The 26,744-nt window shown below is 34.0% G+C and overlaps 2 protein-coding genes across 3 annotated transcripts; one reads left to right on the top strand and one right to left on the bottom strand.

The window, feature by feature from the left end:
• Positions 1-871: 871 nt before the first annotated feature.
• Positions 872-26,743, bottom strand: Roc2 (Regulator of cullins 2). Its single transcript, XM_011310897.1, has 2 exons — positions 26,260-26,743; positions 872-1,178 (listed from the first exon to the last, which is right to left on the bottom strand). The coding sequence occupies exons 1-2, from the start codon at positions 26,411-26,413 to the stop codon at positions 997-999; spliced, it is 336 nt and encodes a 111-aa protein (XP_011309199.1). The 5' UTR covers positions 26,414-26,743; the 3' UTR covers positions 872-996.
• LOC105270151 (facilitated trehalose transporter Tret1) lies at positions 9,401-25,322 on the top strand. Of its 2 annotated transcripts, none has more exons than XM_011310894.1 (6): positions 9,401-10,071; positions 17,747-18,178; positions 21,689-21,808; positions 22,266-22,389; positions 22,465-23,015; positions 23,620-25,322. In XM_011310894.1, the coding sequence occupies exons 1-6, from the start codon at positions 10,003-10,005 to the stop codon at positions 24,199-24,201; spliced, it is 1,878 nt and encodes a 625-aa protein (XP_011309196.1). In that variant the 5' UTR covers positions 9,401-10,002; the 3' UTR covers positions 24,202-25,322. The 2 variants fall into 2 exon arrangements, with proteins under 2 accessions (XP_011309196.1, XP_011309197.1); XM_011310895.1 differs by lacking the exon at positions 9,401-10,071 and adding an exon at positions 17,054-17,131.
• Position 26,744: the final 1 nt, after the last annotated feature.

The following is a 26,744-nucleotide window of genomic DNA, read 5'->3' as shown; positions in this document are numbered from 1 at the left end:
ATGTAGAAGATTGATGGGAAATAAGAAAGGAACACATGTTTAAACAAGTACGGATGACGTGACTCTTTCGCCGTTTCTCCAGATTTTTTCATCAGCTTCTGTAATTGACCTTTGCATTCACCGTCACTCTCACATGACCACGTCTCCCACAGACAGTAAACAATGATATTTTTAAATGACAATTCGACAAATTGTTCAGCTACTGAATCCACTATTGCTCGTCACATGATAAGCATCTGACAGCGGACATTCCTTAAAGAGGATGGACTCATTATAATCGTGAGATATTTAGTAAATCTAAAGGAAAAGGATAAATTGATTTTTTCGTGAATTATCACTACCACGACAAAAGCAATTATTTTTCAATTCCGTGGAAATATTCACCTCCGAATTTATTCAGGGAAGTCCCTGGTATATTCATGTCTGACTTTTGCCTCGATCCGGTTTACCCCATATGATACAATCAGTCAGGATTTTTGGAAATTGAGTCAACGGATATAACACTTCGATCATTAACTGTCACAGAACTGATGGATATCAATCCGTTATCATCCAATTGTTTAGTTCATCCGCGTTTGAGAGTTCGTTGCGCGACTTATGATCCTTGGAATCATTTGCTGGCATTCAAAATGAGATTATTCATCTCACGATGTAATCAGAAGTCATTCATATAGTCATATTATCAAGGCATCACCGTGAGAATACAATTTTCCACAGCAAGTCATTCAAAAATGCCGACACTGATAATTTTTATTATTTATAAAAACTGAATAATTAATAATTACGAAAGTTGCACTTGAAATATAAAACTAAAGTCTATTCAATGTTTTTAATTCACTGTGAAGGCAGAATCAATAAAAAAAATGCAAAATGAAATCATAAATGTTGTTGAGTCATAAAGAAAAATGTCCAGACGTATACATAGATTTATTAATTGAAAAACAATTTGATAATGACTATATTGATAGAAAGGAGGTACTGCTGACTTATTTTATTTCATTTTCCCATACGTTGAATAGACCATTCCTGTTGGCAAAGAGGACAGCGATTGTTCTGTTTCACCCAGAGGGACATACAGCAGTAATGAAATGAGTGATTACACTCGCCCCAAACTACCACACAATCTTGCCGTCCATAAAAGTCCTTTTTACTTTCAGCTTGACACCGCAAACACGCATCTACAAAAACAAACAGTAAACAATGCATATTAATAGTGGAATGTGCACAAGAAACTCTGCCAAAGAGACATCAGCTTTAATAGTTGTTTTTGTCATACATATCATCGGAAGGATTAACAGAAAAATAAACATTATGATAATTTTCATTGAGAGAAGTAGATCAGGTGCATAATTAGAAACTTCTTCAAATTGCAATCACAATATCGCTTGAATCTTTAATATTATGGGTTTGAATTCAATTGAAAGTTGCAAGTGGAGTTTTTCCTGTTGAACAATCGTTAATTTTCTAATTCAGAGCTCAAACTTTTAAATTCATTGTTTCAATACGTTGCAAATTTGGAAGAGTAACCAATGAATTTTCAACATTTTTAAGGTTATCCACTGCCGAATGGATCTACTAATTTGAAATTACTTGAATATTCGAGTAACTAACTGATAACGTCAACGGAGTGCTCTTCAGTAATTTAATGTCACTTTGCGATAGTTAAAAGTTTCGAGTGTCATGATCTAACAGTTTAGATAGTGAGCGATATCGAGTCGTCGATTAATAAAGATTCGATAATGGAAATTTCATGTGGAATTTTTTTTTCTCTTTAAGCATTGGAAACTCATTTACAAGGTTTATTAGTTATAAATCAAATATAATGCGTCTATCTATATTATCTCTCATTATGGTTGAGTTAATTATTTTCAAAAAAATCATCTTTAATTTTATGATCAATATTGTTGATATTAAATCCATGAACTAATTATTTACATCGGTTATTGATACGAAGAGTTTTAATTCACAATTTATTAATAAATGTACAAAAGTTATACTCAATATATTATTGTAATATATTATTTGTGTTCAATTTTCACAAGAAATTTCCTCTGTATTTCAGTTATAGGCAAGAGCTCATGTTGCCTTATAATCTTCTGGAATTCTTTGACGTATTGACGGTGAATCTTCTGTGCAAAAGCTATGCAAGAAAATAAAATAACATGGGTTGACGAACATTTTTAAGATACCGTCACATGATCGCGAATACGTGACATTCTGGCGGTGAGAATTTTTGTGGTAATGTAACGTTGGGCTAATCTTCACCTCCAGTCTCACGTTTGTCACCAAATCGCAAACGTCAAACTTGATTTTTATGTTAAATATTATTTTCAATTCGGAGAACATGCGAAGAAAAACAGCAGTAACTGCTCCTGGCCAAACCCACCAATATTTCAAGTAAATGGAAATCCAATTGAATTGACAGATGGTTGAAGAAATATTGCAATAATGCCCCAAAGCTGTTCTTGCTTTTTGCAGATTATTGGCAAGTTGTTGCTCAAATTGACACGGAAAATGTACGGATTTTTAGTTTTATCATTAGTCCATCATTCATTAGCGTTCATGTGTTTATGTTTTTATATTTTTGGAATTCTGACTAGAAACTTACACGGAAAAGATAAATACTCGATTCAAGTTTTTTTCTTCATGTAGTAGATTTATATAATTTGACTTTCCAATTTGTTTTAGAGCATTAAATATAATCAAAAAATTCCAAATATGTGGTTTTGGGATCGAATCAGTATTTTTAACTTTCTCTAAATAACGGCATTTAATGAAATTTCATGAATTTTTATATTAATTTGACGATTTTAATGTAATTCCACGTTAATCTTAAATTGTTTGATTAATCTTGCATATTTGTGAGTGGATTTTATTTAATCTTAGAATAATTCTAGATTCATTCATATTATTTGACTATACATTTTGAATAACTCCTGAGCAAACCTTGTGAAAATCAAATTTAAATACATAGTAATGACAAAACGTTCTAATAAATATAAAAATAATAAGAATGTAAGAAGAGTACCCAGTCAATTTATTAGCAATAATAACGATAAGGAAATATATGCAATTATCGATTCATTTTTGAAATTTCATCGATAGCCAAGAGTTTAGAAAAATGTTGAACAATTATTGTATAGCGATGAGATTTGTGAGTCATTGGATAAAAATAAACCATAGAAACGTATATTCTTCCGTGCCAGCCTGATCAACAGTTTGTCAGATACCTGTAAAAACTTGAAATCAGTGGGGAGACAGTAACATATCCTTAACATTATACTGGGTCGTTCATCATCCCATCTTCATTACTACATGCTACATTCAACCTCCTTCTGAAATGCGACGTGCAAACTCTCACATCCGCATGATATCCTCGTCTCAACGAATTTATACTCGTACAATAGACATTTATTGCCTTCAATTCAATGAAAAGTTCCTTCAAATATCTAGAGTTAATTCAAAATCGGCATTTTTTCGTTATAAATATGAAAATATTATTAAGCAGATATTGCAAGACCACATTTTTTCCATTCCCAAACTTGGCCAAAAAATTGCAACAGTTCCTATTTTCATGTGCTCGGCCAATATTCCAAACTGAGAAATGAATTAGTTTGAATTTTCAATAGAATGAAAAATGTAAGAATCAAATCACTGAAATTATTTGAGAGAGCAGAGAATAGAAAATGGAAAGTACTCAGAAATCCCTTGGAAAAATTAATTTGAGAAAGACATGATATGAAAATCATAATCATTAGAAGATGCGCAACGGCCATCGAGGATCAAGATTTATTATACAATCTTTTATTCTCATAAACGTGAGCCATCACAGGAATAGGATAAATCATTAAGCTGTTACAACAGGATTATTGAAACGTGAAGCTGAACACGATTATCAAGATGCAAAACTATACCCATACGGATAAATATACAGTTGAATAATTATACATTTATTTTATAATTTTTTTCTTGGAGATAAATCTCTGGGAGATAAACTACTCAAATAGCATTCAACTGAATGCATTAAAACCTCTCGTCAAATAATTTCAATCGGATATGCATGACTAGTCGCCGGTACATTTCCACTCGTCGCTTTCTGAAAAAAAAATTATTTATCGGACTTATTGGAATCATGGAATCATTGACGAAATATTACAGCCCTGACTACTCAGATCATTGATTTTCTCAGTCATAAATGACATAATCTAATAAGTGGGATGCACTAACTTGTGTCATCAAATCTCAAGACACAACAGATAACATGAATAAAGTAGTAACGTCACATGCTAATTTTCTAATCTAGTGACAATGAATGATTCAGTTCCATGAAACAATTGACAATAATTCAAATTTAGGAGATAAGTAATACTTTGGAAATTTCCACGATTATTGGACTGTGAATTGCTAAGAATCCCTACAACAAGATCAATAAAAACTCCAAGAGAGACTTCGATGGAGAGGAGGTACGTGAAGAAAATCATTTGCATGATTGACCTTGCGACGGTTAAACTTGAAATGATAATCCGCTCATATTCTTCTCGTTACTCTTCAGAGCGTAAACGGAATCGCGTCATGTTTATATGGTTTAATAGACAATACTATAGGCCTGGCATTCAGACTAAGATTATTCAATCAAATTCATTCAACACGTGCTACCGTTGACGCGTGGGGATAATTCATGTATCAAGTGAACATGGAACAAATCATTGAAATGTCAGAACATTAAGACCATTTTGGGCATATATTTACTGCCGGAATCTCACCATTTCCCAATTTTTTGCACGAAAGATTATAGTTTTTGAGTTTTATCCTTGATAAATAGTACCATTTGTCAATTTTCCTGAAGGATTATATGTACACCGACGAGCAGCTAGATGAGCAGCTAGACGAGCAGCTAGACGAGCATGCCGATGATCTGAGTTTGATCCTGGACACCGGTGGTCAAAATTTATAGCGCTCTAATCTCACAGTTTCACATCTCATTGCGGACTGGTGGTCTTGTCAAAACAATGACTGTACCAAGGCAGCTTTTTCCCTCAAACGAGAGTTTTCCCTCCTAATCTAATCTTTTCGAGAAATGCGGTACAAGAGGGGAGTGGGAAGAGAACAAATCGTAAAGGCCCGCAAGGGCATACGAGAGGAAAAGTTTTTTTTATAAAATGACACTGAAAGAAATTATTACTTTCGCTAAAAAAATCCACGTATTTCAATGTAAATTGTTCCATATATTTACTTATATGGAACATATATATCGATTTCTTTGGCAGAAGCAAATTGAATTATCAGACAAATTTGTTTTTTCAGTGTAGAAAAATTGTTACGGAGCGGGGAGACTTCGTAAGTCATTAAATGGTGCTAAAACTTCAAAGAATTATATTTCTTCGCTTCAATCTGGTGCACAATTTGCCAAAAAGCTGCAAATATAAAAAATCGGGGAAGGCCGCGTGGGGGGAAATATTAAATAAAATTTTCCTTCACGTTTTGTAATGGTGTAGTGTATGTGATTCAGCAATTTTTACCACAAAATGACGTAAAAATGACAAAGCACTGAAATTTCTGTAAAAAACTTGAGTATCTTTTTTGTTCTGAATTCGTCTCCGTGCAGCAACATGGAGAGAAATATTCAAGAAAAGTCTGAAACCTTCAGTAAATTTTCGGATTTATCACTGAAAAATTCCAAAAATGTTTTTTAATTTTTTTAGAAACGATACACAGATTTAACAAATCATTATGATCATGAATTTGCACGTTACATTTTGTAAATTTTACGTGTTATCGAGGGTAATTTTTATTAAGCTTTTCTCTTTATGAGTGCATCCGTAATACAACAGCAGTGAAATTCTTTGTATAGATAAACAATTAACTACGAATGCTGTCGGGGAATTTTGCATTGTCAGTGATTGATAAAGTGTGTGTAAACATGTTATTTACTGCTCCAGAATTTATTCGTTAAATAATCTTTTGTCTCACCTTTGTGCGTGCGGTTTTATGCAGATTGTGCAAAAAGCATTGAGTGATTCTAGTAGGTTATCAATGTCATAGCACTATATCATAAGCAAATGTCAATTGAATATACTCGAAGGATGGTGCGGTAATTGGGATGGAACCTTAACCGATGTGCTCGGCAGATGGAATGTAGTTTGTCTTCAATGGAAATTTTTGTAATTGTCCGGGGGTAATAAAGACACCACGGATAAATGATTATCGATTGAACGTTGAGATAATTGAAACTAAAGAGATGAAAGGAGGAGAGGAATATTCCCAATCGATTCCAATAATTCTAAGTCCTTTGTAAAAGTACAGATTGAAATTCACTAGTAAAATATGACAATAATGTAACAATTTTGTTTATCTTTTGGTGAAAGATTAAATGAATATGTAATGTTTGATTTTCAATTTGATGTTAAATTGATGACGACAGAAGAAGGGGAATTTGGAAATTTTTCCGCTGTCTTTATAACAGTCTCTTGTTGGTCTTCACATTTGACCCGAACCATTGACTCCCATCATCATCGCTCGCATTTGAATTGTACTATAATGAAATACAATCATTGGAAATATATGATTTGATTGTGTTCTAACTGGAACATTCTAGATGCGTTCAGGATGAAACAAAATCAATCGGTACCTTTTCATTTACATGAGAATTACTCAATGAACTTCTACTCATTAATCATCATTCGTTATCGACAACTACGTTATAATGAATTATTGCGTAGTAAAGCGAAAATATTGATCAATACGGAAGCATTGGCTTTCCGTGATGTACACTAAAGTTGTATTTTACACTCGAGATGATTAGGTGAACCGGAAGGGGAGGGTAAACTACTCCCGAGTGTCGAGATGGTATCGCTAATAATTGACAGAATATTCCATGAAGTTCCTTCGATGCACGTGATTTCTTCCATTTGAATTTTTATGCATGGAAATACAGGATTTGACGCATTGCGGTACGGTCAGAGTTCTAAACAACAAATTCAATCGTACCCGGAAGAAAATATTATAAAAATTGCGTGACAAAATTATTCTATGCACGAAGAGGAATTTATTCGAAACAATTACCCTAACTTGTAATTATTGTATAGTATATTTACCTGATTTATGTAGTAAATCATAAAAAAAAACAATTTTTTATTATGTAACGGTATGTCATTTTTACGCAGATTATGAAAAATTTCTTGAAATTCCAGTCACAAAGTAATGTGGATTGAATATTATTATTACATGAGTTTGAATTAAATTTTTGTTAAAAATCTTTATTAAATGTTCCATTCATCTCGAAAATTTAAGAAACTTGGATTTTTCATGTTAATTGATAATTGATTTTTCAGTGACTCATCATGAAAATTCAACCTCTAAGACAGTTAAAATTTTAATAAATTGAAAATTCAGGGAAATCATCGCTTGAATTTTCAATACTTTTACGATTTTTCCGTGGGTATGTGGACCTAAAAATTCAGATATACCCCAAATTTCCCAATCTATTGATCCGTTAATTGGAAATTTTACCGAAATTTCTTATCATTTCGTTGTCATGAAAAGATTCAAGTTTCTTACTTGAAATTTTATGTGTAGTTTTCCAACGGTGGATCGGTTTGCGTAATTTTTTAATGGATTTCTATCAACATCGTAAACTTTTTTGTTTACCTAGAATTCAGAAAACTTGGCGGCAAAAAATAAATATTTGCTCTTCTTTCTGGAATTTTCTCGGACTGCAATACGATTTTTACGTTACGTTCTATAAAGTTCGCGTAGTTCAGAGCGATTTCTACCAGATATTATTGATGCACCCTGAATGCGTTTCAAGATCTTATTTTTGCGTTATTCCGCTACACTTTTTCTGCATTTGTTCGTATGTTGCACATTAAAGTCTTATAAGTAAAATCTTTTAGCTTTTTCAAATTCGAGATACTATATTTTCATCGATCAAAATTAAGATGCAATTATTTGTTCCAAAATTCATAAAAAAAATGCGGATTACAAGGGGTTTATTAATGGCAGGAGCAAGTGCGCAGAAAAATATCTTAACGGCTCAACACTCCTCATTGCTGTGAAACCTAAACATACAATCAATATTTGTCGTCTGGAATGTCTCAATTCGTCAACTCGTCATCATTAAATCCATGCAAAATCACGCTAACCGAAACTTCTTATAGATCCTAAAAGACGTACAGTATATAATGATGAAATTGTGTATTTAACTTCATGTATTTTCTAAATTGCCTTTAAAGATAAGACTCGTTATCAAATTTAATTTTATTCAGCAACGCGTAGAAAAATTTTTACATTATCAACAGAGGAAACAGAGATACCCTACGTTCTTTCAATAAATACGAAAAATACAGTACCTGAAACAAAAATTTATTCAGGTCTTGACAGAACCAAATAAAAAAATATTATTTATCTTATAAAGATTGAACATAAAATATACCACGATATGAACAATTCAATTTGCAAAAATTACATTTACACATGATTCTAATGAATAATAATAATAATCTAAATGTAAATAGTGACAACTGAAAACACAGAAATTGTTCGTTCAAATTGACACGTGATAAATAATTGTTTTATTTGAACATTTAAACACAGGATAAGTGCATTTTTTTGGAGACCAGTTTCTAACAGATACCTTGGTACCAAAGAGAGAAAGATAGTGATATTCTCACACACTTCATTTTTACAGCTCTCATCTTTATCTGAATTCATCAAAATGCACGTGCAAAAATATAGCTATCCCCCTTGAGTTTCAAGATACCACTTAAAAACTGGCCTCGAAAAAAACGCGATTCGAGTTTACTACGTACAAAAAATCCAAACGCAAATTATAAAGTTCGACCTCGCAAATAACGAGATCCTAGCCCATAAATAACTAGATTGAAAATAAAAATTACAAGGTTCAACCTGCTAAAACAACGACACGTGATTTCACAAATTACAAAAACAAGAATTCCGAAATTAGATGAAAATATAAATTTCATAGTGTTTCATTACGTTACGGTAAATTACGATTTGATGTACATAAATAACGAGTTTGAAATGATACTGGAACATTGGAAAGACGATAGGACTTATTTGAGGATAATAGTGTTGGATGGAGAGTTTGCTATCTCCATAGTTGTCTAGAATTGAAATCCACAGAGGAATTGCATCTCTTCATTGATGGTTGCCATTAATCGAGTGCTGAGTATCCCTCTCTCCCTGATTTTTTCAATCGAATATACAACATGTCCATGCGATTCCCTGGTTGGTCCGTTTTCCACCACACGAGATCGCACGGAGAGAACCGACGTTAGGACTGGCGCCTCTAGCCGCTCTAGCCCAATCATACTCTCCCCCAGGGCTCCACCAGGGATCCACTTGTTCGCATATATAAACCAACAAATTCCCTGACAATCCGATAACCAGTCGTTTAAACCTTCTAGAAACGTCCTTTACCTATTCCTCAAATCACCAACAAATCATATAACATACATCCACTCGTACTCCAACGTATGTGCACGCACTTGACAAACACTCAAAATCGCAAAGCATTTTTCACCATTGTTGAGGCAATTGTCAACAGTCAATTGTTCCATCGTAGTTATCCAGATTATAGTTGAGGAAAAATAAATAATATCTCTCGACGTCTGGAAACAAAAAAAAGGAAAAAAGGAAAAAAAAGTCAAACGGTGCAACAAGTACTCGAGTGCGAATATACGTCGCAGTGAAGGAAAAGGAGAGAAAGTATTTATCTGACAGAAAGAGACAGTGTAGCAATATACATTGGTTGGTCACTATAGCGAGCAGTTCTTCTACACCCTGGTGTAGAACGTCAGCAGACAACCGGCAAGTCACACCGGACCGACAATCCCTCCAGTTACATATTGTTATCTCCATCAGACAGTCCAGGAACTAATCTAGTGAAGGTGATATTGAATAAAGACCCTTTCAACACCTCCCCCGAACTATTTAAAACCACCTGCTAAATAGCAAAACGTGCCCAAGGATAAAGGGGAGAAGATGTCATCCCAAAGGCGGCAGATGATGCAGCCCTGGCCCCTCTGCATCATGCCCTTCTCCAAGCCCAAGGTGAGTAACATGTATTAACATAATGTGGGGTATTTGCCTAGTTCAACTCCCTGTCATTCAAAATACTGTGAAATTTGTCAGGTCGGTACAGAAGGAAGTTCTTTACACGGCGCTGGTTATTCTCTTATGGAATGTATGCTTTTATGTGTCACATGTCGATTTTCCTTGTCTTACCAACAGTGACTAGTGTTATGTCCAACTTTGTTCTTCAAAGCCGGTTCATAGGCTTCTGGAAAGTTCCGTGCGCTTCCGTTTGACTACGCCACAAGTTGGAGTTCACTTCTCTGACTTACTGGCCTCATCTCGCAAAAAAATCAAATACTTTTCAACTTTATTTCCTAGTCACAAGAAAATTCACACATTTCAAAGTCTAATCGTTTTGTTTTCGCGGCATTTACTTCTTTATATCTGTAATAGGAAAAAATATTGGAGCGAGTTAAAAATATATAATCAATTAATCAAGTATTTATAAAAAAAGATAAAGTATATGTACTTGATTTCAGAATATTCCATTTTCAATGCGATATATCAATGCTAGATGATTTTTTAGACGAAATAATTGATGATATTTTAAATAAATTGGAGAATAAAGAAAATTATCAGTTGTTCCCAATAAATAGGGAATTAAATTCCTAAATATTGTTGAAGGATCATTAAAGTTATTAAAATTGTGTATGTATTATATTGGAAGTAGAATCTAATTGAAATAAGTAGATTTTTTTTTGCGTGACCACGAGATGAGTTAATATTCCTTTGCGGTGAGTTTTTCGGGAATATCTCGGAAATAAAAGGGGATGGCGAAATTTTATTAAATCCTCTTTATAGGGTTAATTGAGAAATGCGGAAAAGGTCTTCATAAACGCTTTGCTATCTGCGTTGGTTCCAGAGGTATTTTGGGGAAACCCACTAAAGTGGTAGGGTAACTTACCTCGTTTGACTACTTCATTAGAGATATACATTTACTTGTGCCAAGTGAATTCACATGGATGGCAGGGATATATTCATGAAGCAGAGGTTGTCTTTTTGATCCTCTGTTCTTCTCTACTTGCGGTTTCGGTATTTCAAACCAGTAGAACGTCGGCAAATATATCCTTACAAGTGACGCTCCTCATGGAAATCTTAGATACGATAATTTACTTGATACATTGTTAAGAAATTTCTTGAAATTTCCATCCTAATGTCGTCTCAATTGCCAATAATATAAGTTTGAATTGAATTTCAATTGAAAACGATTACTAAATTTCTTATTTATCTTGAAATTTCAAGAAGGCGCGTTTTTTTAATTTTCAAACAATTTGACTTTTAATTAAAATATGAATGGAAACTGAACATTTTTGTTTATAATTATTGAGTAAAATAAGTAAAATAGAGATTCATGTATACTTTTAATTGATAGAGGATGCAAATAATCAGGGAATTCCCAGTTTCCTGAAACTGAGATGTAACCATGCAACAATCCTTAATAATTTTTGAACAAGATCGGTGTAAACAATATTTCAACTCCCACTGGTTTAAAAAAAAAATTAAAGATCTACAAACGTTTGAACGAGGATGGGCCACTTTTTACTCATGGAAATAAAAGAAAAATGTCTGTATGTCAACTAAAAATTCAGATAACAATGCAGCTGACTTGTACATAATAAGCAGTTTTTTCTACACTTCGCATGACACCAACTACACCAACTATCCATCGTATAAAATTTCCATACCAAAGAAAAAGGATTCATCATTATCTTTAATTAAGTTTCAAATATATTTTGTATATATTTTTCATATATTCTCCATATATTTTACCTTATATTATGACAAGTAATATATAATATAAAATAATATTATATTGGATTATATTCTTTATGAAGCAATGGATGAAACATTTCTTAAAAACATAGTTTTCATAGATATTTCGCCATAGAGGGAGGGGCTAAAATTTAAAAACGCAGAAAATTTTCAGCACCAGTTGTTCGGTGGTTTTTATTTGAGTGCTGTTAACATAATGGCAACAGCAGTATGTGTGTGGTAACTGGATCAATATCGGAGCATTTGATACACACAATCCGATAATTTTCCTGAGAACACGCAAGCGATTCGCAAAGTGGATTTCATTTTCATTCTCGAAAAACGTAGGAGATCGCCTCATAGACAAACGTCCCGATATAAAGAGCAATCAATCCCAACAATCATTTTTCATTATTTACCGATTGACACTGGTCGCTGGACCATTGCCTCCCTGAAGAAAAGATAACGAATATAAGTCACGCACTTCGAATATATTTTTTAAAAGAACTTGACACGGATTGTCACGTGGATTTAGTCACATGTATTAGATCATGGCACAATGACGTTATCGACAGAGTTTATTAGACTTGTCTTGTCGGTTTGAATGTTCTTTTTCCATTAACATTGTTTGAATTACTGTTCCCGCGTAAATTTGCTCACTGCAAGTCACACTTAAAAAATATGTACTGTGTGTTTTATACTGTACATAGTTATTTTGTGTACCCAGTAGATTTATTTGGCCAAAATATATTAATTCAACAGAAATTGGTGTAATCACAATTAATGAATGTAAAGACACCATGAAACTGAATAATATTGATTTTTATTCGCGGGCATTTCGATTTCAATTAAGTAATTTCAACCATCTCAAGATCTTTCCACTTTTATAGTTGTAGCTATTTTGTTGGGAAATGGTAAAGTAATACAGGTACTTTTTTTTTCACGCAAATTTTACCGAATATCTTAGAATTGAAGGGAGATAGGGAGATTTTTAGGAATAGCTTTTTTGTAGCTCTCATATTTTTGTATCAAAAATATATTTGCAAAAATATCGCTATCTTCTGTTGATTCCCATATATCAGCTAAAAACGAGAAACAGAAAAAGAAGAAGAGGACAGTACCAAAAAATCAATTAAAACCCATAATCAAAAATTTTCTAATTTTTGAGTTCAGAGTATTGTGGATTATAAATTTGTAACAATTTCCTATTAAAATTCGAAAAATAAAAAAAAGAATGAATACAAAATGAAAGGGAAAATGCGTAGAAATGTTTGTCACATGTAATGTTCTTAATTTAATATATTTTTTTTGTTTTTTTCTCAAGTTTACTTGTTCCTAATTACAGTGTCGAGTTCTTTCTCACCATGTATACACATATCGTATGAAAGATCGTTATATTAAATTGGAATTGCCTGGTCGCAGTTCCAGTCATAGTCCCATGAATTTGATTTCATAATTAATGGACTGTAGACATGTCGGTAATTTTCCGTATCAATAAACAATTCCAGCATGAAGTCTTGACTTGTAATGTGCCAGTCCAAGGCCAAATGTTTCGGCACGTGATGTTATCCGGAAAATTAAATCTTCAAAAATGAATTTGCGTTTAACCGATATTAGCCAATGAAATGGAGTGGAAAATTACGAACCTCGTGATTATCCTCAAATAAAAGAATTCTAGAAGTGAAAAACTTTGCAGCTAAATTAATTCCATATATTCCAGAGTTTCCATGATTGACCTGATCCATTAGATTTCCGTGACTCAACGCATAGTTTAGATAAATAATTTTGATGATACATAAATTGACCCTTCATATAATTGATTGAACTTGTGGTAATCTCTCATCTAATAAGATTCTCGATAATTGCTAACAGTGATTATTACATCAAGACGGAAATATTAAACTGAAGTAACGGGGAAAACTTTCCGATAAGCGATAGAATGACAATTTGATTACTGGGTCAAGGCAAACCTTCGACTCTGATTCCCACCATTTCTCATTGCGTTTCGCTGTCGGAGGTATTTTGTGCGAATTCTACTGTAGTTTATTACCAAATTTTTCGGATGATCCAGTAGGGAGTCAAATGGACTAATATGAGCTAGTATACCGTACACTCATTTTAAGTACGGAAACTAATAGATGAAAATATACTACTTGCAAAAAAAATAATAGAAATAAGAAAATGTATGAATTATTTATTTACTTTTAAGAGATTTTATTTTAAAAGTAAACATTCAAACATCTAGTATTGATATGTCAGATCACTTTCGCCACCTCCTGATAGAGAGTAAAATAAATGTTCCAGTGGCTGAACCCTTTAGCCCAATAGCTAAATCGACTAATTGAATACTATCTTTTGTAGAAAATCAGAAAAGGTTTCTCTGCGTTTTTATTCTCTTAAGTGAGCTATCAAAACTGATATCTATTGATGGAAAAACTGATGATGAAACATGGAATATGAAAAAGAGATCAGTATATATATTAAGTATATTTTATACTTTGCTCAAGTATATAATAATATACTTATTTTAAGTATATTGTCTTATACTTGATCCCAGTATATTTGATTTTCAATTGCTATCGATGAAAAATAGATTTTCCCATGATCCTCATAACAATTATGAATTTTCTAGGATCAAGTATAAAATATACTTGATTCAAGTATTTAAACTAAACTAAACTTGTCCACACATGTATACCCTTTCGGGCTTTTACATTTTCCACCCCCAGTTCCCCCTGTACCGCAATTACTCCGCGGGCCAAAGGGAAAACCTCATGGAAAAAAACCTTGGCCAGGTACAGCCGTCTCTTTCGAGAGTACCGCCCGTACGATGAAAACCTGTGCAAGTTAGAGCGAATTCTATCTCTAAAAAACCCTTGGCATTTCCCCGACTGGGAATCGAACCCACGAATCTCATGTGCCAACCCCCATGCTCTAACCGCACGGCCACTGCACGTCGGTTGATTCAAGTATTTACTTGTTTTCGTAAAAAGAATCCTTATTATAAAAGTAGAAACACAAAAATGAAGTTCGCCCGAGTCGAAATATCTCGAACCGCGTAAAACTAATTCCTCATTGGTCAACTCGAACCGCGAAACTCAAATTCGGCGCACGGAGTGCGCAGTATGTTGGGAAAAAAAGAAAGAGCTCATAGGAAGCTGCTCACAAGAACCCATTACCTCAGCAGATATTTCAATGTAAACAATGAACCAATAATGATTAATTTTTCAGTTGTTTGGAAGGATCACTCGAATAATATTCTAAAGGGTTAAGGAAATACTCAGATTACATTGTTGGAATTTTTTTGAAATTACAATCACAAAATCATTGAAATTTTGCACACAGAAAATACTATACTTAAAATACGAGATTTACAACGTAATTTACGGCATTTCAATACATTTCAATCACGTACAGTACGGATTTGGGAACGTAAATTACGAGCTAAAACCACGTTAATTACCCCCAAAAATGCCATAAATTACCATTTTTATGTGATAAATTACGGAGGCGATCCGGTAAATTACGATTTCGAACCCGTAAATTACGCGGATCCATACGGTGAATTACAACTTTCGACCTTGTGAATTACGGGATCCGACACCGTGATTCACGCTCCCTTCCGCGACATTTACAACATCCTAATCACGTAAAATGTCTGTCATTAGGGTCGTAAATGCAAGGACACATATAAGAAAAACTTTTTTGAGCAACATCAATTTTTCAATTTTGAGAATATTTTGGGTTATCTGAACATGACTTTCAGTGACTGTTTCTCAACATTTTTCAGAAGGGAATTTAAAAAATTACAACAATGTTGAAAATTCGGCAATTTTTGTAAATTTGGGAAATTTTAAGGAAGCCATGGAAGATAGCTAATTATTTCTTCCAGAATTAGTCATCTTCGATTTTTTTCATCTTTCAGCAATGCTTCCCAAATTTTCACAATTTTTAACATTTTTTCGGAAAAATATTGAAAAAAGTCACTGAAAGTCATGTTAAAATAACCCAAAATATCTTCAAACTTGAAGATTTGATGTTGCCCAAAAAAGGTTTTCTTCTATGGGTTCTTGCATTTACGATCCCATTCACAGATTTTACGTGATTGAGATGTTATAAATGGCGTGAAAGGGAGCGCAAATTACGGAGTCGTACCTTGTAAGTCACGAGGTCGAAACTCAGCAGTTCACGATATTGGTCCCCGTAATTTACGAGTTCGGAAACATAATTTACGGGATCGACCTCGTAATTTACCATGTAAAAATGGTAATTTACGGCATTTCCGGGCGTAATTAACGTGGTTTTAGCTCGTAATTTTTACGTTTCCAAACTCGTCATGTACGGGATTAGAAATCCCGTAAATTTCGTTCTAAGCCTTGTATTTTAAGTATAATGTTTTCTGCATGTGTGATCTTGAATTCAATTTCAATTAAAAACCGTCACTAAATTTTTCATTTATCTGGAAAATTCAGTAAAGTTGGGATTTTTTGGTTCAACAATAAATGTTAAATTCAATACAATTGAACGAAAGCCCGTAAATATATAGAAAATCTCGTCAACAATTGTTGATTTTACAGTCAATTAGATTTCAAATTATTTCCTGAATGTTCATTTTTACGGGTTCCAATGCTCTGAACCTGAAAACGGAGAATTACCGAAATATTCAAGAAATTTTCCAATTTGTTAATGGAAAGTTTCCATTCTACAGAAATTTTATGTCATCTAGTCGTTGTAAGAACTTTCAAGTGTAATTTTCCAACACTATATACGTCAATATAACCAATTGATGAAAAGTATTTAGAAAAAGAAAGAGTGGAAGTAATGAGTAAGAATACGATATACTATTACGCGGTAGCTGATACTGAGAATAATCGATTTTTTAAAACATTTATGGGCATAATTTTTTTTTTGTATTTTTCCTTATTTTCCTTCGACGAGAAGTGTAAACAGTGGCAAAGCCCACTGATAATGAGAGGACTATTACCCACGCTCGGATCATGTGACAAACAAACATATTTACGGGGATCATGCACCAAATATCACATGTAAATACCGAGAGAATTCCTTTATCATGAGCACGTGGTAATAGTCATTGTATGTTAAGATGCCAAATGCATTGTGTATGCGTTGTGATTGGATCTTGCCGTTTTTCGTACGCGCTTCTGTATGATAAGGAGGGATGTGCGTTTGCAGTTGAAACGGCAGTTGGGGAACAAAATTAGGACAGTAGAGATCCGCAGTGGTAATTTCGAAGACAATGGAGGAAACCGATAAATTCAACATGGTAATTGATGAAAAAATTTCCAACAAATTCATGAATATCATCTTCAACATGTCCATCTCATTGGGCGTTCTATTAATTTCAGTCATTTTGTATACAAAATTGTCAAGTGTTGAGATAAGAAATTCGGCTGATCTAACCGGTATTTTAATAGTTAAGTGTTTGGTCTGTGCTGAAACGGCATCTCAAAGTTTAAGTTCAAACCGCGGGGTTATCATGACCAGGGTGAGAGTCAACACATTATTCACACTCAAATCACGCGGTCAAACAACGTATTCTATACAATCCCATTATTCCATTGGTCAGTACTTGGGATATTCTATTTCAATTCTTTACTGATCTTTCTCTTTTCAACGAAAAGCTGATAAAAGAGATGTATAAATACTTCATCTTCACTGGTAAAGCCCCTCAAACTAATTATTTCACTAGTCGTGTTGTCCGCTTAATCCAATAAAATCTTTATCCTCGAACAATTTTCTCACGTCCGCGACAGACAGGTGAAAATATCCATTGCTATTTCGTTTAGCATAAAACATAAAAAACCATTCCGATTTAAACAATACTTTTTCTCCGATTCTCAACAGGATTTCTTATCGAAATTGTTTCTTTCTTCTTCAGGAACGCTTGGTCCTTCCCAAATATTACAGCCGAGTGCCAACCTTAACATCATCGACAACAAGTTCAACTTTACCAGAGGATTGTGCATCCAATACTACACTTCTTACAAATGCAAGTCCATTCAACAGTCAACAAGCTTTAATAACGGATAAGGGTCGAGGGAAGAGTAATAATAGTTACCCGAGTCACTACTATGCCGAAAATTTGAGACATGAGAACGAAATAAAAAGTTCCCGAATTTACAATCCTTTGAACAAGGATCTCAAGGAATATACGCAGTTGGAGCCATTGGTAGCCAGAGATCGATTGGAGATTGCCGACGCTGAATTACCAATGGGTTCCCAGATTCAGCTAGAGGACAAGAACAATGAGCCTTCAAGTCCTTCAACTCCAAGAGCGCCTAAGCTCCGAGCTAAAGCGATTATTATCCAAGTAAGTACTAACCTTTCACTTATTCGAAATAAAAATCGTTAACTACTATCGAAAGTTGAATTTGACCAAATGAACATTTCATCAATAGTTTGTTTGAAAAAGGAAAAGCGCGTTGAACAACAACTCTTAAATGTGCCTTTGTTAACCGAATGGATCGCAGACTTGTTCATTTGTTAGTAATAACTAATCGGTTCGATCAGTGTGAAATTGTCATCATCAATGTAGACGAAGTCCCGAGTTGAGATGTATTTTTACTTAAAATTACTTAAAATCCTTGATCCATTTAGATGCTATGAAATATCATGCTCTTGTCGTGAAATTATCTACGCAAAATATGACCTTCAAGTGACCTCCTTTTCTCTTCAACATTCGTACCATACAATATCATATGAACTGGTGATCACTTGGATGATCCCTACATATTCATCTAACGCAGATTGGTCGTCACATATTTCTTATCGTTTCTGTCCCATAACTTGTAGCACATTGAAGATGAAAACAAGCTTTTCGAGATATTCTTCTACAAACAGAATTAGCTCTTGGCCTGGAATATTTAACAAATTTGGAAGAACTTGGAATTGATGAAATATATAGAATACATATCCCATTTTCCGTGATCTTTAGTCATTGACGACATGTATAATCTAAATTGTGGGACTATGTACTTTGAAATGAAATCTTGTTGTCGTTGATTACCGAAGAACTTTTTTTGATTCCATCTCATATTTAATATCAGAGCATCAGGCATAATATTGTAAATAGTTCAATGTGAGGCAAAACGTTAACATCTGCGCATGCGAAATTTTTAATCGCAAGAACTCTTCTTCCAATCTTCATCAACCACTCTAACATAAACCATAAATTATATCTGTGGACGAACATATTAAGTAAGACATGATTTCTACCAGCTGTAAAAATGTGTTATCACCGGTTGTCACAAGCATTTGAAAATTCGTAATAAAACTTTGCAACTGATTTGCGTCGCGAGGTAATTAACGTAAGACGCACGTAATAGATTAAAACCTGGATATGTAGTCACGAGAGCACAATCGATTGTCAGCAACTCATAATACCTAACGATCCTGATAATTTTTATTCAAAAAATGATACCGTTGGGCTATTCTCAAAAAAAAAAGCTGAAATTCTTGGTCCAACCAACATCAACAAAGACTACATTCGTTTTTTTAAAGAACAAATGAAAAATATTTGACGAACAAAACAATAATGAGAAATATTGGCACATGGATTTGCCGAGAAACATTAATATTACGAAAACTATAATAAACCAAATTCTATTTGATATTAATGAATTACACTAATTGAAATTTATACTGCGGAGAAATAATCACAAAACGATGGCTTCAAAAATAGATAATAAGCAATCATATATTCGAATTATTTAATTTGAGAATAATGACGATATAAAATGATGGACCGAGCGTAATGAAGGCAAATAGAATGGAATACCCGACTAAATTACAGAAATATCTTCACGCTCCACTCATATTATTTCATTAAAAAAGTCAACGCACGTGACGTCTCTGTTATTGAATTTATTTATATATTTTCCCGATATTGACGGAATCGTTGAAATAACGAGAGAAATGACTCATATATTGTTCTTGACAAGTAAAGAAGAAACGGAACCATGGAATCTTCGAGAATGCGGAAGAAGTATCCGATACGATAAACTGGTAACTGGACTTCATCACAAGTCTATCATCTTCTCATGTGCCTGTGACGTTAGCCCTCAAAAGATGTATCCGAATGTGCAAAGCACCTGGGAATCACCAGACACATGCCTCTAATTAATTGATTAATGTTATTATTATCCACCTATAACGCTAATGTAGACGAAGAGATGCAATTATTCGATATCGGCGCAAGGACACAATAAGGCGACAACGTATGGTACGCGGTACGATTATTCAATTATTCAATTTTACGATTAAATTTATTCCAACGTTCTTTACTAAATTTCACGTGATTATTTAAACAGTAGTATAGATAATATGAATCATTTTTTTAACCCTCAATATTGTGCTGTTAAAAATTATTTGAAACTTCAGCCACGAAGTTTGCATTTTTAATTGTACGAATTTGAATTGAATTAGCAATGATCATCAAATTTTGAAACTCATCTTAAAAATTCGCGGTTTTCTACTACCACATGGGCGTGAATATGGAAAATTACCGGAATATCTAAGAAATTAACTGATTGATAAATGAAGAATTGCCCAGAAATGTCAAGTAACTTAGTCGTTATAAATTTCAAGTGTAATTTTCCACCAGTGTAGAACGTACAATATTAGCATCGCCAACACGTATTGGCCGTTGTCCTCGGTTTTCTAAGACCTCAAAAATTTCTTCCTTGAACTTCTTTCGTTGCCGAGACTTTTATATTCAATTAGATTAGTTTATCAACTTCCGGGAAAAATAGTTGTAGTTTTCCCTGCGGAGATTGGAGCACAGTGGAACTGAAGATTTAAGTAATTAATGCACAAAGATCGATGGGCAAATAAATGATGGTCTCATTACGTTGTATTTATGGGTGTGGAAAGTATTGTACTTTGCCGTGTACGTAGGTGGTGATGTGAATGAGGTGTATGCAAGAGCCTGCGCGAATTATCCAGTGATTCGCCCCAAAGCAGTTGAAGGTCAAAGCTTCCAGTAGAACCCCCAGTCAGTATTCTGCTTTCAACGAGCTCAGAACATGCTTATTTTTCCAAACACCTAGCATACAACAAATGCTAAAATTAGTCTCGACATTATTTCAGCGATAAACTAAAAAAGAAAAAAAAAACAGACGAATGTCAGCCAGTACAGCTTTCGTTTAATTCAAATTACGTGATGTACATGCCAAACTATTGAACACTTCAAAGTATAAGTTTATGGCTATTGGTAAAGTGTCATAAGGAAGAATAAGGAAAACAATGAGAAGACGATGAAGAAGGGAGTAGGGATGTGAAAAGTGGGGATTACTTTGCCCCCCTTGAACACTTGTTCTCCCTCATATAAACGATACGAGCAAGTGTCGATAACTCATATTATTCAGTGGCTAGTGCCGAAAAACATGCACTCTTCATAAAAAAAATCTCGGGGATTAAAATTCATACATTTCATGTACCCAAAGAAGTGTACGTCCACCCATTGACGTTTAGATCACTTGAATGTCATTATCATCTCTATCTTTTTCGAGAAAGGACATTTGCTAGATTCATTCACTCATTTTCATTCGAGGTGGAAAAAATCACAAGTATTTGTGCAAGTTGAAGAGAAAAGGAGGAAAAACACGGGAAAAGTTAACAAAATATTTCGGTCTCCATCAGTCTTCATTTAAATTCATCAAAATGAAAATCCTTATGCGAGCTGATACCCATGTGAACATTGAAGTTCCTGGTAATGCTCCTGTTGCTAAATGCACATTTAGTCAGGTATATTCTGTGGTAACTTGTTATATTCTGCGTATTATGTGGACTTTTGCAAATGAATTTGATCCTTTGATTTCAGGTGCTTGCTGCACTCACAGTTTCGTTGGGATCGATGATGGTAGGATTCTCGAGCTCTTATACGTCAACAGCTTTGCCGTCTATGAATGCTACAGCACCATTTGAAATTGATGAACAAATTGTAAGTACAATTTCTCTTATTTATTCGAATCCTTCGCTTTTGCGTATTAAATGTCGATTAAATGTGAGGCTCCAGAACAGGGGCAAATAAATTATAAGGGTCAATCAACCTATCAACAAATTTGACCTGAATCTACGTCACTCATTTTTCTAAACTTCATAGAACTTACGACTTTTGGATCTCGTGCTCAGGGGCACATCTCAATCCTTTATTGATGCACCATTTTTATTGGTGATTTCAGTGACGAACGAACACGCCTCCTAATCACTTGATATCATTCTTTACCTTTTCCTATTACCGAATTAAATCGTGACCTCATATCAAATCATCGACAAATCATCGACGGAATCACCGACACAACAATTAAAAGAATTTTTCAGCCGTGTCGTGATTCACCTTTTTTAAATTTTCCTTGCAAAAATTAATTTTCACAATAAACATTTTTATGTTTTAATAGAGCTCATGGATCGGATCTATACTGCCACTGGCTGCTCTTTTCGGTGGAATAATTGGCGGTCCGCTAATCGAATATATCGGAAGACGAAGTACAATTCTTGTGACAGCTTTTCCGTTCATTGGAGGTAAGAAATCTGCTTGTTAAACATAACAAATACCTAATGAATATTACTGATTTTAATAATTCATTATTTTTGCAGCATGGCTTTTCATCGGACTGGCCAACAATTTTTGGCTGGTATTAGTTGGACGTGGTATATGCGGTTTATGTGTGGGCATTACTTCCCTATCGCTTCCAGTGTATCTCGGCGAAACGATTCAACCTGAAGTTCGTGGAACTCTTGGTCTCCTACCAACAGCCTTTGGCAACATCGGAATACTAATTTGTTTCATCGCAGGAACGTATCTGAACTGGTCACATCTTGCTTTCCTTGGCGCTTGTCTGCCAGTGCCATTTCTCCTGCTCATGTTCCTCATTCCCGAAACTCCAAGGTGGTATATTTCCAAGGGCAGAATGAAGCGTGCACGCAAATCACTTGAGTGGCTCCGTGGAAAGACTGGTGATGTTACTGAGGAGCTCAGTGGAATTGAGAAGACACATGTCGAGAGTGAGCGAAACGCTGGAAGCCAACTTAACGCTTTGTTACAACCAAAAAATATTAAACCACTGGCCATTTCATTGGGGCTCATGTACTTTCAACAATTTTCCGGAATCAATGCCATTATATTTTACACTGTGGAAATTTTCGAGGTTTGTATTGCATCACATTATTTTCTGTGGAATTTTACATGCAATTATTGATTTGTTATTGACAATGCGACATCTTTAATGAATGCTTCATGCTTGGAGGAATCGTCGGTCATGTTTTTCAGTCTGATGATAGTAACGTAGCAATGCTCATTCTATCATAAATTATCATTTCAATCACACCTATTTAATTTGTTATTTTATCTGATGATTAATTTTATTCAATCCGGAAAGGCATTGAACGTCAGAACATATGACAAACTAATATTTCTAAGAGTCATGTGGTCTGGAAAGAAAACCAATCGGTAGAAATCTTTAGCCTTCCTAAAACATAGGTTCAATCATTCTAATCGATTGACAAATGTTGTTTCATTAACGATCATTGCAATCATTAACGAGTGCCGAATTGCCAATTACGAGAAGAAAAAAATTCAAGAAACGTATTACAAAATTATTCCAAACGTAACGTTGCAATTTCCACTAATATCACTCGAATAAATTATTATTCTATTAGAATTGAGTTGAAACTCACATCGTTGAAATTCTAGATGAAACAAAAAACATTAACATGTTAATTTAAAATCTCATTTGTAATTTTTTTCTGCAGAGTGCTGGAAATTCCGAAGACAGCAACAAGAGTACTATCATCGTAGGAATTGTCAACTTCGCATCTACCTTTATTGCAACAGCGTTAATAGACCGATTAGGACGTAAAATACTGCTTTACATAAGCAGCATTACTATGATTGTAACTCTAGCAATCCTCAGTGTCTTCTTCTATTTCAAAGAGAACATGTACGATATGACGTCCGTATGGTGGCTACCACTGGTTGGCTTTATAATTTACGTAATAGGATTTTCCCTTGGTTTTGGACCAATACCATGGCTGATGATGGGAGAAATTTTGCCAGCTAAAATTCGAGGACCCGCTGCCAGTATTGCTACCGGTTTCAATTGGTCTTGTACATTCATCGTAACAAAAACATTCAAAGATATTATTGGACTTATTGGAACCAGTGGAACGTTCCTGACATTTGGAGTTATATGCATTTTGGGACTGGTATTTGTTATATTCGTTGTGCCAGAAACGAGGGGTCGATCGCTCGAGGAAATTGAGAGGCGATTGACTGGACCAGTGAGAAGAATGAGTGCAATTGCAAATATGAAACCTGTACCAACTGGTTGCTAGTTTCCACGATCATTTTATTGATCTTGTACTACTTTGTGGATGGAATTGCGATCGATATGAATAGCCAATGGCAGGATACTGTTAGACGAGCTCTCTTACTCCGTCATTATTATGTTTATTTCATCTCGTGTTTTGCTTGTCTGCAATCAAATAATGTAATCTAGTTCAGAACAATAGTTTTTTTTACGTAGATAGTTACGAGAGCCAAAGGCGGATACATTTTGCTCAAATAGCAAATGGTGCTGAACGTTGAAGGTATTTGACCTTCAACAAAATATTCCATGATTCTCATGTTTTTAAATTGACATATTGGTACAGGTGACTATTGGCACTTGTTTTCGTGAAGGGTATAGTCAGTAATGGAATCAAATGTAAGAATTTTATTTTTTCATGAATTTCATCCTGGAAAGTCCTCAAGAGTCTACCTCATGGCAATTATATGTATATAATAATTCCACTAGTGGAGCATGAGTGTACTCCAAGTACACTTTTAGTCTGATCAACTTATTTTTAGAGAATATTTAATTTTTATAAACGGCTGATTCCTGTCGTTAGTTAGATCTTTAAACTATATAGTCGAGTAATTGTACATATTGTGAGAAAGGCTTAAACAATCAAGATATTCGTTGAAATGTAGATCGTTGAATGTAAATAGGTGATGATAGTAAAGAGAGTTTAGGATCAGTTGCACCAGATTCAGCTAGATCATTTCTAGAATAACAAATCAACTACTCTGTACTGCTTGCATAACGTCAAATCTACCCCAAGGGTTGGTAATAGATGAAAAATTCTGGTGTAACTCTCCGTGATTTTTTAAAAATTAATCTACCGTGTGCCTTACAATTTAGAAAATTGTTAGATTACGTCGTGAGCTTGCAAAGACAGTTTTTGATATTGTATTGTATCGATACAGACAATGAGGCAGAACAAAGTTATTTTATCAATGAAAGTTTGAAGTTATTGAGACTTTTTATCCAAATCCGTAGCGTACTTAAATAAAGTCCTATTGGAAATTGAAATTTGATAGTTTGTGCCACTTAAATAGAGCAAGTGCACTACCTTAGATATTCCAATGTCATTGATTGAGATTGTTTATCAATAAAATGTCCAGATGAAATGATTATTAACGGTGAATTACTATTCCCTATACTAATGAAGATTGTCTTTTTTTCATAATTTTTTTTTCTTTAATAACATTGACGATTTTTTTTAGCCTCGAAAATGAGATTCGACTCTTGCTAGAAATTCAAGACATCAATATCTTTAAGTTCAATTTAATTTCCGTAAATTAAAAAAAAAATAGCCGTTGGCTTTTCGAAATTCGTTCTGGAGAATGCAAACCATTCGATTGCGTTGGACGAACATGAAATTCTTTCACTCCAAGACTAAAAACCGAGCAATGAACTGTCCTACACATTTTACGAATACATTTTGAATTTGCTTTTTTCAAATGCAATCTTTCCAACTCAACAATCTTAAATTCTTTCGTTTTCTCACCTCTAGTTCTTTCAAAAATATTCACATGTTCATGGGCAATATTTTTTTCGATACATTTACGAATTATAGGTTTTATTTGAAAAGAAAACTTACAGTTACCATATTTTCTAGGTCTTTTAACATTTTAGGGAAGCGGTAATAATTTAATTGCAAATGCTCAAAGATTCTATTACTGAAAAGACAAAGAGTGAGCCATGTAATTCAAAGTTTACCGGAAATTAGGAAATTATTTTTTTTTTATTCAGATTCTTGGATTAAGAAAAATATGAGAGAGTAATTTGAATAATTAAGGCGATTGTTCAATGCATCCAGGAAAAAATAGAAAATCTGGAAGGATTGAATACACGACTCGTCCTTCGATTATCCGATCAAAAAAATATTAAATGGCTTTCTTCAGTCTTTCGTTTAGTAAATTTACTTTTCTGTTGTTTTACCACTTGGTAGAACTCAAATTCACTCTATAAAACTGATCCTAATTATGGGTAATTATAATAAAAGGGTAATTTCTGTTCTTGGAAATTTCGTAAAGTGATTATTTTTGGAGGTTAAAAATTGACTTACCCATAACTTGAACTCTGCAAATGGCACAGGTATCGCATTCAACATCCCAGCTCCACATTGCAACGGCATTCCATTTTTTCAGAGTGAATAATTTATCAGATTTATTGGTATCACCATCACTTCGATCAGCACTATCTTGGTCGGCGTCACCCATTTTTAGAGGTTATGTTACTTTATTGTTTTGCCAAAGAAAATAAACCATCTGATATACGTTATGACGTCATACAGCTGGCCGTTAGCACGTGAATTGTTCAATTGTTATTCTCATCTATCCATTGTAAACGAACAACAAAATAGTTAACAAGTAAATTACCCTATTGATTGGATTTTGCAGTGCGTTATGGAAAGATCCCGAAACGTTAGAGGATTATTCAGCGACTGACACTAATGTTCCATAAATTCGTTATGAAATCATCCAAATAGTTTTGAACTAAACTCACAGACGATAAGACTCGAACGAAATTATGCTAATTTTGACAAAATAA

Source organism: Fopius arisanus, unplaced genomic scaffold, assembly GCF_000806365.1.
Source record: "Fopius arisanus strain USDA-PBARC FA_bdor unplaced genomic scaffold, ASM80636v1 scaffold00079, whole genome shotgun sequence".
Classification (NCBI taxonomy): Eukaryota; Metazoa; Arthropoda; class Insecta; order Hymenoptera; family Braconidae; genus Fopius; species Fopius arisanus.
Note: the sequence above shows the minus strand (reverse complement) of the source record. Positions and strands in the feature narration are given on the sequence as shown.

Excerpts from the sequence above, each read along its gene's own strand:
- LOC105270151 (XM_011310894.1), top strand. The coding sequence starts at position 10,003 with ATGTCATCCCAAAGGCGGCAGATGATGCAGCCCTGGCCCCTCTGCATC. Across the intron at positions 18,179-21,688 it reads CTAAAGCGATTATTATCCAA|GTGCTTGCTGCACTCACAGT; the intron begins GTAAGTACTAAC and ends CTTTGATTTCAG. Across the intron at positions 21,809-22,265 it reads TTGAAATTGATGAACAAATT|AGCTCATGGATCGGATCTAT; the intron begins GTAAGTACAATT and ends ATGTTTTAATAG.
- Roc2 (XM_011310897.1), bottom strand. The coding sequence starts at position 26,413 with ATGGGTGACGCCGACCAAGATAGTGCTGATCGAAGTGATGGTGATACC. Across the intron at positions 1,179-26,259 it reads TTGCAGAGTTCAAGTTATGG|ATGCGTGTTTGCGGTGTCAA; the intron begins GTAAGTCAATTT and ends TTGTTTTTGTAG.